Source organism: Giraffa tippelskirchi, chromosome X (genome assembly GCF_054371585.1).
Source record: "Giraffa tippelskirchi isolate mGirTip1 chromosome X, T2T-mGirTip1v1.2.pri, whole genome shotgun sequence".
Taxonomy (NCBI): Eukaryota; Metazoa; Chordata; class Mammalia; order Artiodactyla; family Giraffidae; genus Giraffa; species Giraffa tippelskirchi.
The window spans coordinates 93353624-93367700 of NC_137289.1; the positions used below are offsets into that span (position 1 = coordinate 93353624).

Genomic DNA, 14077 nt, shown 5'->3' on the forward strand with positions numbered 1-14077 from the left:
TAAATTTCTTTTTTTGTAGGTCATATTGATAGTCCAAATAATTTTATACTATAGAACTCTTTAGCTATAGGATTAATTTCTCAATGAAATGTGAGAACTGACGTGTCCAGGTGAAATACTTAGAATAGTAAATTACATTTAATTCCTCAGCATTGGCAGCTGTTGTAGACTGATTGTTTGTGGTTCCCCACCCCCACCTCCAAATTCATATGTTGAAACCCTAACTCCCAGTATGGTTGATTTTATTTGAAGATGGGGCCTCTAAGGAAATAATTAAAGTTAAATGAGGTCATTAGGGTGGGGCCTTGATCTGACAGGATTAGAACTCTTATAAGAAGAGACATCAGAAAGCTTACCCTGTACTCACCCAGGAAAGACCATGTGAGGATAATTCAAAAAGGCAGCCATCCAAAAGACAAAAAGAGAGGTCTCTCCAGAAACCAACCCCAGTGGCACCTTGATTTTGTACTTCCCAGCCTCCAGAACTGTGAAAAATAAATTTCTGTTGTTTAACTTAACCAGTCTGTATTATTTTCTTATGACAGGCAGCCTTAGTCTACTCACGCCATTATAACAAGATACCATAGACTGAGTGGCTTAAACAACAGAGATTTATTTTGCACAGTTTTGGAGGCTGGGAAGTACAAGATCAAGGTGCCAGCAGATCCAGTGTCTGGTGTCAGAGATAAATACTGCTGGACATTAGTTAAAGCAGTGAAAACAGGTCTTGTTCAGTAACTCCTGACAGGGGAAACAGCTGAGTTCCATTCCAGTTTGTGCAGAGGTGATTTAAGCCCATTTAAGAGAGAATGAGGGATGGGGGAAGAGCAGGGCCTCAGTAGAGTCAGAGAAGTGAAAAATTACAAAGTTGGTCCTTGTAAATGAGAATAGGCCAGCCATGTTTGTTAGCTGGCAGTTTAGAAGTTAAGATCTTATCTTCCCACAGAGACTGGTAAACAGAGGCCCTATCCTTCCTAATAATTACATTTCATAGCAGTGGCTCTCAGGTCCTTGAGAAAGACACTTCTAGTAAGGAATACAGTCACAAATGTAAGCCCTTTCCAGTAAATGTTCTAAGAAAGGGAGGTCAGGGGCCTATCATCAGATATTGGCTAGAACAAATAGTAAATGTTCATGCAGGGTTGAGCTTTCTCAGGCAGCCATTTTAATAGGACATAGCCTTGTGCTACTAGAAGCCTTGCTAGAGTTTGGTCAAGTTTCTTAGCAGCAGCAGCAGCAATGTGCCAAGAGTTCTGTATTTCTCTCTGGTGAAAGCCCACTTCCTGCTTGTAGTCAGCTGCCATCTTCCTGTGTTCTCACATGCCCTTCTTTTCCTCAGTGCCTGCCTGCATCTCTTCTTATAAGGGCATTAATCCCATCCTGAGGGCTCCTCCCTCATCACCTCCTCTAAACCTAATTGGGCTTCCCTCATAGCTCAGTCAGTAAAGAATTTGCCTGCAATGCAGGAGACCTGGGTTCGATTCCTGGGTCGGGAAGATCCCCTGAAGAAGGAAATGGCAATCCACTCCAATATTCTTGCCTGGAAAATCCCATGGACAGAGGAGCCTGGAGGTCTACAGTCCATGGGGTGGCAAGAGTCGGACATGACTTAGTGACTAAACCACCAAACAAATCTAATTACCTCCAAAGTCCCCACCTCCAAATACCATCACATTGAGGGATTAGAGCTTCAAGGCATAAATTTTTAGAGGACACATTCAGTCCATAATACAGCCCAAGCCTAAGACAGCAGCTCAGTATTTTTGAAATTAAGAATAGATTTTCTTTCTGCATTTGCAACAAGTCTTAACTACACTAGTGATATAGTACTAGTTATAATATATTGTAATTAATATAGTTGAAATTTCTGTATGTTAAATACTGTATGCTTATTACATATCATAAATTATTTCCCATGCCAAAAAAAAAATAGCTGAATTCCTTTAAGAAGTATTAACTGTTTTATTTTTTATCTTTATCCAAACAGTGGTTTGTTTCCTACTTAATTCTGAGGTAAATATGCTTGCAGACTTTTGAACTTGCTATCTATGTCTTACACAAAGATAATTTGTCCAGAATCTTGAAGCCCAAATCAATTCCCTAAGAAAATACACACAAACTATTACATAAAAATTTTAAGGAGTTTCTGGTACAGTGAGAGTAACCATACTGAAGCTTGAAGATTTCCCCTTGCTCGTTGAGTTTGAGGCCTTGGTAGAGACAGGCCAACTCCTGGGCTCTTTTTTTAAAAAACAAAAAAAACCTATTGGTGGCACTCTAGATCTTCTCATTCCCACTGTGGGAGGTGGACTGGTGCCAAGAGACAAGCTGAAGACTAGAGAGTGTTTTTTATCCTGTTTAAGGCCTAAAGCAGAACCAACTTCAACCACTCTTGCATATTCCTGACTAGATCAATATCCTATTATCCTGCTCCATGACCACATTCCCATCCCTTTCCACTGTTTGTGTTTTTGTTATTTTTTCTTCATCATTCTTGCCAGAAAGTTGCTTAATTTTTAGATCCACCCTCCCGTCACCAAAAACAAAAACAAAAACAAAAACCCAATACCTATTTGGGGCTTTGCTGATGTTTTCTACTGTATATTTGATTTCTAAATCAGTAGTCTCATTATTTTTATCTCTTTTCCTTCTACTACAGAAAGTCAGTTTATTCTACTTTTTATTGTCTTAATTTCTTAAGATGGACATTTAATGCATTAATTTGAGAGTTTTTATTTTGGCTATATAACCAACATTTTTGGTGCATCCCACTGATGGTTTTTTAACATTTAATTGTAAATATTTTAGGTTATCTATCTTTATGATCTAGTACTAGAACATGATATTTTTAAAAAATCTCCCATGTGTGCTTGAGAGAAAAACATGAGTATACTCTACTAGTTGGATGCAGAACTCAAACTTATTCATTGTGTATTCTGGATCTCCTAGATTCTTGTGGGATTTTTGGGGGGATGTTTTTGGTTGGAGGGGGGTCTGCTAGACCAATCAATATTTGAGAAGCAGCATTAGAAAACACTGCTTAGATTTTAATTCACTAGTTCTGAGGATTTGGAGAGATCCTAAACCACTAGCAAAATTAATCACCATCCATTTTCCGTAGCTCTTCACCAGCACAGGGTTTTTACCCTGTCCTAAATTTGCTCCCAAGGAAATCTAGACCAGAAGTCTGAGTCCCAGCAGGTGTAGGGGAAGGAAGCATTGTTTTCTTAAGATTTGGGAGGTGGAGAAGCAAGAGCAGAAATCTGAGTTTCCATTTCCGTTTTATCTTTCACTCCCACCACAGGAGTTTTTCATCGTTTCCCCTTGTCTTAGTGTTTTTCTTACTTGGTCCATTTAAGATTGATCTTGGGCAGTTGGGAGCCAGCAACTATGCTAGTTCGGTATCATGATAGAGACTAAACTGGAGCACTGTACCTTTACATATATGCATCACCTGTAAAATCCTACAAATGGAATTGTTTGAACACCCCTTCCCACTTTAAACCTGCTTTGCTTCTTGTATTTTCTTTTTCTTTTTTTCTTTTTGGTGTGTGACGACACTGTGCTGTGCTATGCTAAGTCACTTCAGTCGTGTCCAACTCTGTGTGATTCCGTAGGCTGTAGCCCACCAGGTTCCTTTGTCCATGGGATTCTCCAGGCAAGAATACGGGAGTGGTTTGCCATTCCCTTCTCCAGGGATCTTCCCGACCCAGGGATCAAACCCATGTCTCTTATGTCTCCTGCATTGCAGGCATATCCTTTATGACTAGCGCTACCTACACTACCAACATCCAATCACATAAACGAGAGCAGTTTTTTCAAACCTATGGGTGGGATAATAGAAAATATTAGGGATTTAACACAAAATAAGCATAATTGTTATTTTGTGAAACTATCATTTCATTCATATGTGTATACAAATATTCATAAATATGTGTACTGGGCTATGCTGGATAATGTTCTGATGTGGACTGTAGTCAAAAAGAGAAAAACACCAGCCTAGAGAGCTAGGAATCATGTTTGACTCATCCTTCTGCCTTACCTCCTACAGCCACTGAATTACTAAATCTGCTGATTCTACTTCCTCAATATTTCTCAAATTCATCCTGTCTTCCTCTTCCCTGCTAACCACTGATCTAGTTCCAGCCCTTTCTGGATGACTGCAACCACCTCTCTAATCCCTTATGATTATACAGTGGAAGTGAGAAATAGATTTAAGGGACTAGGTCTGATAGAGTGCCTGATGAACTGTGGACAGAGGTTCGTGACACTGTACAGGAGACAGGGATCAAGACCATCCCCAAGAAAAAGAAATGCAAAAAAGCAAAATGGCTGTCTGAGGACACCTTACAAATAGCTGTGAAAAGAAGAGAAGTGAAAAGCAAAAGAGAAAAAGCAAGATATACCCATTTGAATGCAGAGTTCCAAAGAATAGCAAGGAGAGATAAGAAAGACTTCCTCAGTGATCAATGCAAAGAAATAGAGGAAAACAACAGAATAGGAAAGACTAGAGATCTCTTCAAGAAAATTAGAGATACCAAGGGAACATTTCATGCAAAGATGGGCTCGATAAAGGACAGAAATGGTATGGGCCTAACAGAAGCAGAAGATATTAAGAAGAGGTGTCAAGAATACACAGAAGAACTATACAAAAAAGATCTTCATGACCCAGTTAATCACGATGGTGTGATCACTCACCTAGAGCCAGACATCCTGAAATGCGAAGTCAAGTGGGTTTTAGGAAGCATCACCACGAACAAAGCTAGTGGAGGTAATGGAATTCCAGTTGAGCTATTTCAAATCCTAAAAGATGATGCTATGAAAGTGCTGCACTCAATATGTCAGCAAATTTGGAAAACTCAGAAGTGGCCACAGAACTGGATAAGGTCAGTTTTCATTCCAATCCCAAAGAGAGGCAATGCCAAAGAATTCTCAAACTACTGCACAGTTGCACTCATCTCACACACTAGCAAAGTAATGCTCAAAATTCTCCAAGCCAGGCTTTAGCAATATGTAAACTGAAAACTTCCAGATGTTCAAGCTGGTTTTAGAAAAGGCAGAAGAACCAGAGATCAAAATGTCAGCATCCGCTGGATCATTGAAAAAGCAAGAGAGTTCCAGAAAAACATCTATTTCTGCTTTATTGACTATGCCAAAGCCTTTGACTGTGTGGATCACAATAAACTGTGGAAAATTCTGAAAGAGATGGGAATCTCAGACCACCTGACCTGCCTCTTGAGAAACCTGTGTGCAGGTCAGGAAGCAACAGTTAAGACTGGACATGGAACAACAGACTGGTTCCAAATAGGAAAAGGAATACATCAAGGCTGTATATTGTCACCCTGCTTATTTAACTTACATGCAGAGTACATCATGAGAAATGCTGGGCTGGAAGAAGCACAAGCTGGAATCAAGATTGCCGGGAGAAATATCAATAACCTCAGATATGCAGATGACACCAACCTTATGGCAAAAAGTGAAGAAAAACTAAAGAACCTCTTGATGAAAGTGAAAGAGGAGAGTGAAAAAGTTGGCTTAAAGCTCAACATGCAGAAAACAAAGATCATGGCATCCATTCCTATCACTTCATGGGAAATAGATGGGGAAACAGTGGAAACAGTGTCAGACTTTATTTTTCTGGGCTCCAAAATGACTGCAGATGGTGATTGCAGCCATGAAATTAAAAGACACTTACTCCTTGGAAGGAAAGTTATGACCAACCTAGACAGCATATTAAAAAGCAGAGACATTACTTTGCCAGCAAAGGTCCATCTAGTCAAGGCTATGGTTTTTCCAGTAGTCATGTATGGATGTGAGAGTTGGACTGTAAAGAAAGCTGAACACAGAAGAATTGATGCTTTTGAACTGTGGTGTTGGAGTAGACTTTTGAGAGTCCCATGGACTGCAAAGAGATCCAACAAGTCCATCCTAGAGGAGATCAGTCCTATGTGTTCATTGGAAAGACTGATGTTGAAGCTGAAACTCCAACACTTTGGCCACCTGATGCGAAGAGCTGACTCATTTGAAAAGACCCTGATGCTGGGAAAGATTGAGGGCAGGAGGAGAAGGGGACTACAGAGGATGAGATGGTTGGATGACATCACCGACTCAATGGACATGAGTTTGGGTAAACTCCGGGAATTGGTGATGGACAGGGAGGCCTGGCATGCTGTGGTTCATTGGGTCGCAAAGAGTCGGACACAACTGAGCAACTGAACTGAACTGAACCCCAATCCGCATGCCACTTGTTTTTATCCTTACTAGAATAATCTTCCTAAAATGTAAATTTTGCTTATTTAAATCCTTCTGTGGTACCCTATTGCCCATAGATCACTTCCAAGTTTCATAATATGGCCCCTGCCTGTCTTGCTAGCTTTATTTGCTCCCATTGCAGTATCACTGGTAACACCAAACCACTTTCCATTTTCCTCACACACCTGAAGAGTTTTATTTTGTTTCATTTCTTTCATTTTTGCCTGATAAGGGAAGGCAGATCCTTTACTCCCATCCCTTTTACCTGGTGAACTTCAGCTTATTCATTCTCTTTGAACAGGAAGTCTTATACCCCTACCTCCCCTGCCCCTGGTGTTGCTTCTCTGTATTTCCAGAATATTCTGGGCATCTCTCATTACCCAGCCAGGTTATTTTTTTGTTTTTTCCCCCCAATTCAGATGTCCAATTTATTTATTTATTTTTAACTTTTATTTTGTATTGGGAGTATAACTGATTAACGATGCTGTGATAGTTTCCAGTGAACAGCGAAGGGACTCAGCCATACATATATATATATCCTTTCTCCCCCAGACACCCCTAACATCAGCCAGGTTGTTTTAAAGTCATTTGTTTAGTTAGTGTTCAGTTCTTTTATGGAAAAAACTGGCCATATTCATGTTGGTGCTTAAAACAATGTCTGGCTCTTATTGGGTGTTCAGATGACTGAATAGGTGAGTGACTGAAGATCTAGAAAGTTAAGTGCCTTTTTCATTCATGTTGCTTGTAGGTGACCAAATTCAGACTAGAAAAGAGGTGCTTCTTTTGTCACGTCATGCTACAGACCAATATTTCTTCTAGTACATTGTGTAAAACCGGATGAGTACAACATTTATTGTGTAATACTGAATAAGTCACTTTAAGCTAGTTTGCATATGATTAAGATTATTAAATTATTCCTTTGTAAATAGTGAAGTTTTTGATGCACTATACCTATGGGAGCCTGTTTCTGGTACATGAATAGTTTTGCTTGAAATTTAATATTCACAAAGAGGTAAAACAGTGCAAGTAGATTTCAAAGTAATTTGGAAAAATCAAAATGGTCTTTTAATGACTTATTTTGAGAGATCAGCTAAAATTTAAAAGATAATGTGACAGATTCCAGCTACACTGTTTAAAAGATTCTGTGGATTTTAGTTTAAAATACCTAAAGCTAGAAATGGTGAAATTTGGAAAAAGATTACATTGTAGGAGTAGCTTAATAAATGTTTGAATCAAATTTGTAGATACAAATTCTAACATACAGTGACTCTTATGCCTTCACGTTCTTCCATTTTCTGTAGCACATTGCCAAAGTCAGTTGGGGTTTAGAAAGTAAGACCCCAGGCATCAGTTTATAGAAGAAAAGAGAAGCATATTCCAATCTGGGTGCATTTCCAATTTCAGAAGTTATAAAGAAACAGTTTTTTTTTAGGTGAACCATCAGAAAAAGAAAAGGGTTAAAGCTGAAATATTCCTTAATCTCATCCAATATGTTGTGTGTATGTATGAGAGTTTCCTCAGTTGTTTCCAAAAATTACTTTTACAGTTGATATATTGAAACAGGATCCAGCAGTGTCCACACATTGGTTGGTTGGTATGTCCTTGAACCTTTCTTTATCTATAACAGTTTCCTCTCCCTTTTCCCTCCCATGCCTTTTATTTATTAAAAAAAAAAAATTGTCCTGTTCATTTTCTCGCTATGTTGCAAAGTCAGTAAGAGTTGGAATGTATTATTTTATCATTAAAAATTGTTCCTTCCCTTCTAGGCACCATCTAGGGCTCTGAAAATCTTTCAACTGAATGTCAAATGAAGTAGGTCTTCTGGGAATCCTAGCTGAGTTCTCGAGGACTAGGAAGGCCATTTTCTTCATAAGTCCTACCCACTTTAGGGCATCATAATAGGCCCTGTGGCTCTTAGTCTCCCTACTGTATCCACTAGGTTAGCCAGAACCTACCAGTTTGAGAGACGGGTAGATGTGCCTGGCTGCCCCACCAAGAGATTGGACTGATTGGCCTCCTCCCATGGTTTCAGTGACTAGAACCAAAGGTAGGTTTCTACTTTGGGGATTGGGTACTCAGCTTATGTAAGCTCACTGGAACCCTGTGTAGGAAACTACCAGGTCTGGTTATAAGAAAAGTTTGTGCCATCACCCCCACCCACATCAACCAGACATGTCTCCCAGGAAGCAGGTAACCTGGAGACAGATTATGTCAGGGCTCTACAATCTGTCTGTGTGGTCATTTGTGATCTTTTTTCTTTCCCTCTATTTATGAGGCTCCTAGGAAGGAGTCAGGAGCGTGTAAACCCCAGCTGGGAGAGTAAAAGTGACTGATTCCAGTTTTCTGTGTGTCCTTAGCTCTGTACTTGCTTGTAGCCCTGCTGGCAAAGCAAACAGGCCTCCCCATGCCCAAGATCCTAGGCCTTACACTTGTGCACTCCCAGGCTGGCAAACCTTGGAGCCTCTGGGCTCTGAACACTAGACAGTGATCATTAAAACCTAGCTTGAGTTTCTGTTCTGGCATTAAAAAAAATTGTTCCTGACACCTAATAGACAATGTTTGCTGAATAATGTTAATAATACTGAAGGTCTGTGTTTTGTTCCAACAGGTTGATCTGAAAGACTACATGTTCAGTGGACTGAAGGATGTAACAGTAGGTCGCTTACCTGGGAAAGTGGCAGGACAACAATTTCTCATTCAAGACTGTGAGAACTGTAACATCTATATTTTTGATCACTCTGCTGCCGTTACCATTGATGACTGTACTAACTGTGTCATTTTTCTGGGACCCGTGAAAGGCAGCGTGTTTTTCCGGAATTGCAGAGATTGTAAGTGCGCATTAGCCTGCCAACAGTTCCGTGTGCGGGACTGTAGAAAGCTGGAAGTCTTCTTGTGCTGCGCCACTCAGCCCATTATTGAGTCTTCCACGAATATCAAGTTTAGCTGTTTTCAATGGTACTACCCTGAATTAGCTTTCCAGTTCAAAGATGCAGGGCTCAGTATCTTCAATAATACCTGGAGTAACATTCATGACTTTACACCTGTGTCAGGAGAACGCAACTGGAGCCTTCTTCCAGAAGATGCTGTCGTTCAGGACCATGTTCCTCTACCTACTACTGAAGAGCTCAAAGCTGTCCGTGTTTCCACAGAAGCCAGTAGAAGTATCGTTCCAGTGTCCCGGGGTCAGAGACAGAAGAGCAGTGATGAGTCATGCTTAGTGGTATTATTTGCTGGTGATTATACTATAGCAAATGCCAGAAAACTAATTGATGAGGTAAGGAGAAGAGAGAGAACTGAAACAGACATACACCTATATAGGAACACACCACTTCCTGGAGAACATCCATTCTTTTCAAATTCGCTATTAGAAATATGGGCAATCCTTAAATTATAGTCCTCTGCCCACTATGAATTTATCTGAAGCTAGGCCTCGAATACTTTCCCAAAGAAACTTTAAAAACATAATTCAATTCAGGAAGCATCTGTTAACCACTCATTATGTGGAAGTTACTCTGTTACCATATTTCACTGATTATAGGATATAACTTTGTTTTCCAGTTTTGCTTCTCTGAAATGCGTCTTACAATTGATGGAAATTTAGAGCTGATGAAATGTAATATATGCTGAGAGGAGAGATACACAGACAAAATTATCTGCCCTCAAAGAATTTCCATTCTTTATCGCAAAAGTAGTACTACAAAGTGAAGCATGACCTTTTATAATTACTTACTGGGGAAATTTATCTAGAGTTTTTAATTGTTTAGGGTGTGGGAAAGACATTTAAGAATTCAACTTTTGGAGCTTGTTTTGACTGTGAGCAACCTCCACATTACTTTCCTTACTTCCCTTTGCCCTATTGCCATGAAGAGGAAGTTAGTGTGATAGAATGAGGTGGCAGCTGGGACACCAGAGGTCATAGGCTCATGATCAGGGGCTTTTAGTGCATTCAGGAGTAGAGAAGGGTTCTTTGGGTAGCAGCTTTCACTTGAGAAATAAGTGGGGATCTGGAGGTTAGGGGTTCCAGAAGCAGTAGTTCCTGGTTGGTGGGTGCTCCAATGGGGAGGCAGCAGTGGGATGTATTGATTATCCATTAATCAAGCTTTCTTCAGAAAGTCTCTTTGAATTTGAAAATCAAACTTCCAGAAATGGAGAGGTGAATGGAAAACTCTTTTTGAATGGATTTTTTTTTAAGTTGTAGCACTTCTGTCAAAAAGAATGGTTTTAGAGAAAAGAAAAAAAAAAAAAAAAACAACTACAAGTGACTGCCTCTCTGTAGCTTATACATTCCACAATGTAGAAAGCCCATGTCTGAAATCTACAAAGTATATCCGAGGTCCAGTTTTCCAAACAACTGAAGCCAAGTATAATCTTAAGACTTTGATATTTTCTCTTTTGATTATGCCAATCTGATAAACATGTGCTATGGATCTAGTGAGATGTTGAAAAAATGCTCTGGCCTTTGAGCTGTCTAATCACATGTTAATCCAACATCTGAGGTAAACATTTTTATTATACTGTATGGTGATTTAAAAAAAGAAAAAATCTACATACAATTTTCAAAAGAAGTAATTATTCAGGTTAAACTCCTTTTTGGTTGATAGTTCAAAGAGGACATAAAGAATGTATAATATGTTTAAAGAAAAAAGCCATTGAAGCAAACACTGTCATTCTTCATGAGTCATCAGACATTCTTAACCTTTTAACTTGGTATCTGATATGTGAAATGACAGGTTGTGTGCACTTGAAAGTAACCTGACCAGGAAGATTTATGTTCTTTATATAGCCTTCTGGATTAAAGAATAACTGAAATAAAAATACAACAATAACAAGAATAAAAATGATGACAATAATAATAATAGCTAACATTTATATAGTGTTTATTGTATAGTATTTAAGTGAATTAGCTCACTTAACTCAGAATAACCTATGAAATAGGTGCTATTGTTCCTCTTTATACAGATAAGAAATTGAGTCACAGAGAAAGTAAGTAACCAGCAAGAGGTCACTCGCTGGTAAGTAGCAGAGCCATGATTTAAATCCAGGGAGTTTGGCTTTGTAGACCATAGTCTTAACCCTTAGGCATGATACTGTTATGCTGCCTCAGAGGTAAAGGAAAGTTGACAAATGCCTGGTGGAGTAGAAATGTGACGAAACTCTTACTGACTTTGCAAGTGAAGGCAAAGCAGATACTACCCTCCAGCCTAGAAGGAAAAACCATGGAACTTTTTGGCTAGAGTTATCCTAACTAATTCTGAAATCACAGAATAAAGAGAACAAAAAGAAGAAAATGCCAAGTACATGTGAACAGGGTATCATGACATGCTGAAAGACCAGTGACTTACATATTAAGAGAGAGATTACATAGTTGTTTTTTTTTTTTAAATGAAGCTAGAGTTCCCTGGAAAATATGTGTAGAAGCTAGTTAGGGCTGAGACGGAAAAAATAAAACTTGAGTCTTTCCATATCATAACACAAATGTCTTAAAACAGCTTAGGCTAAAACTGTGATTGCTAGCTCTGGTTTTGTTAAACCCTGGGAGTAGCACAGAATTTTTTTCATACTGTTTTTATAAATTAAAGCTATTGTAATAGTTTTTTGAGATAGAAAGTATAAAACTTGAGAGAGTAAGAAGTCTAGAAAAACTGGGTAAACCAGAAAACACATTCCATAGGAGTCAAGAGAAATTCTCGTTGTTCAGTCACTCAGTCATGTCCAACTCGTTGGGACCCCATGGACTACAGCATGCCAGGCTTCCCTGACCTTCACCATCTCCCAGAGTTTGCTCAAATTCATGTCCATTGAGTCAGTGATGGCGTCCAACCATCTCGTCCTCTGTCATCCAAGATGGTTGGATGGCATCACTGGAGCCTCAGTTTTCTCATCTAAAAATCAGATTTCCTGCTGGCTCTTAACTGCATCACAGATATACATAGGATAAATTAAGGTAAAAGTAGTTTGAGTTGTTTGGAAGTAACCACATGCATGCGTGCTCAGTCATGTCCGATTCTTTGCGACCCCATAGACTGTAGCCCACCAGACTCCTCTGTCCATGAAATTGTCCAGGCAAGAACACTGGAGTGGGTTGCCATTTATTCCTCTAGGGGATCTTCCTGACCCAGGGATCGAACCCACGTCTCCTACTTCTGCATTGGCAGGCGAGTTCTTTACAACTGCACCATCTGGGAAGTAAAGTATTGCATAATTTAAGTTGGGTAGTTACTGCTACTTTCAAGTCTTTAAAAGTAGAATTTTCATGAAACAGTTTCTTCACATGTCTGCAGTGAAATATCAAACTAGATATACTAGTTTCATAGTTCATTATTTGTTTTTAGGTAACGGTATTTTTTTTTTTTTTTTAGTTAATCATCTTTTTTTTTGTCAGTTTATGTGTCTGACTATAAAATGAGAGGTAATGAGCAGTCTAGGGAATTAGAAACAGATGTAGGATTGTTTCTGATATTTTAAGTAACTTTGCAGTCATCATCTGGCAGTGATGTTTATGTAATTTTCTTCTACTTTTTTAATGGGTGTTTCTTTTTTTCTTCTGAGGCAGCATTGAGGGCTCTGAAAAAGGATTTGAGTTTGAATCCAATTTGATAAAATGATATGGAATAATGTAGCCATAGAATGAAATACTATCAAACATTAAAACTGATTTTATAGTAGAATAGTTGGAAAATGTTCACAAGTAAGTGAAAATTTGTAGAATATTATGTATCTAATTTTTCAAGTAGATAAATCTGGAAAGTTATATATACTAAAATGTTAATAGTTGTGGTTCTTCTTAGGAAGTGGATTAAGAGCAGGGTTTTCTTTTCTTGTTTTTAGTTGTATGGATTTTACATAAAACATGTATTATTTCTGTAATGGGGGAACAAAAACTGGAAGGGTAAAAGGAAGTATACCAGGACTTCCCTGGTGGAGGGGTCCAGTGGTTAAGACTCTGAGCTTCCACTACATGGGGCATGGGTTTGCTCCCTGGTTAGGGGAATTTAAGATCCCACAAGCCATGTGGCATGGCCCAAAAAAGAAGGTGTACCTATTATAGCAGTGGCATCTTTGAGTAGTAGCAGTTTGGTCAATATTTCTTTGTTTCTGTATTTTTTCTTAATGTTCTATATTGAGCTTATTTGTTACTTTTATGATTAAAATCTCAATAGGCTTTAATTGCTTGAGTCACTTTGCATTTTTTAAAAATCTATTTGTTTTTAAGTGAAGGATAATTGCTTTACAGAATTTTGTTGTTTTCTGTCAAACCTCAACAAGAATCAGCCATAGGTACACATATATCCCCTCTGTTTTGAACCTACCTCCCATTTCCCTCCCCATTCCACCCCACTAAGTTGATACAGAGCCCCTGTTTGAGTTTCCTGAGATGTACAGCAAATTCCAGTTGGTTTATCTATTTTACATATGGTAATGTAAGTTTCCATGTTACTCTCTCCATAACTTTGCATTTTTTTTTTTTTTTTTATAAATTTATTTATTTTACTTGGGGGCTAATTACTTTACAATATTGTAATAGTTTTTGCCATACATTGACAAGAATCAGCCATGGGTTTACATGTGTTCCCCTTCCCGAACCCCCCACCCACCTCCCTCCCCCTCCCATCCCTCTGGATCATCCCACTGCCCCGGCCCCGAGCCCTTGTCACATGCATCGAACATGGAATGGTGCTCTGTTTCACATATGACAATACACATGTCTCAATGCCATTCTCCCAGAACGACCCACCCTTTGCATTTTAAAAAACTTTTCATAATTATCTTAAAAATTAATGTGTACTCATTGTATATATGACTGAACAGTCCTATTCCTAAATAT

The 14077-nt window shown here is 38.8% G+C and overlaps 1 protein-coding gene across 2 annotated transcripts in view; it reads left to right on the forward strand.

Moving 5' to 3' along the window:
• RP2 (RP2 activator of ARL3 GTPase) overlaps positions 1–14077 on the forward strand; it is a 50238-nt gene that overhangs the window by 16878 nt on the left and 19283 nt on the right. The window contains exons 2-4 of one of the 2 annotated variants that reach the window (XM_081567099.1): positions 8019–8064; positions 8192–8299; positions 8861–9526. In XM_081567099.1, the coding sequence (XP_081423225.1) occupies positions 8879–9526 (648 nt within the window). In that variant the 5' untranslated portion in view covers positions 8019–8064; positions 8192–8299; positions 8861–8878. The remainder of the gene's footprint in view (positions 1–8018; positions 8065–8191; positions 8300–8860; positions 9527–14077) is intronic. The other variant, XM_081567098.1, reaches the window with a different exon arrangement.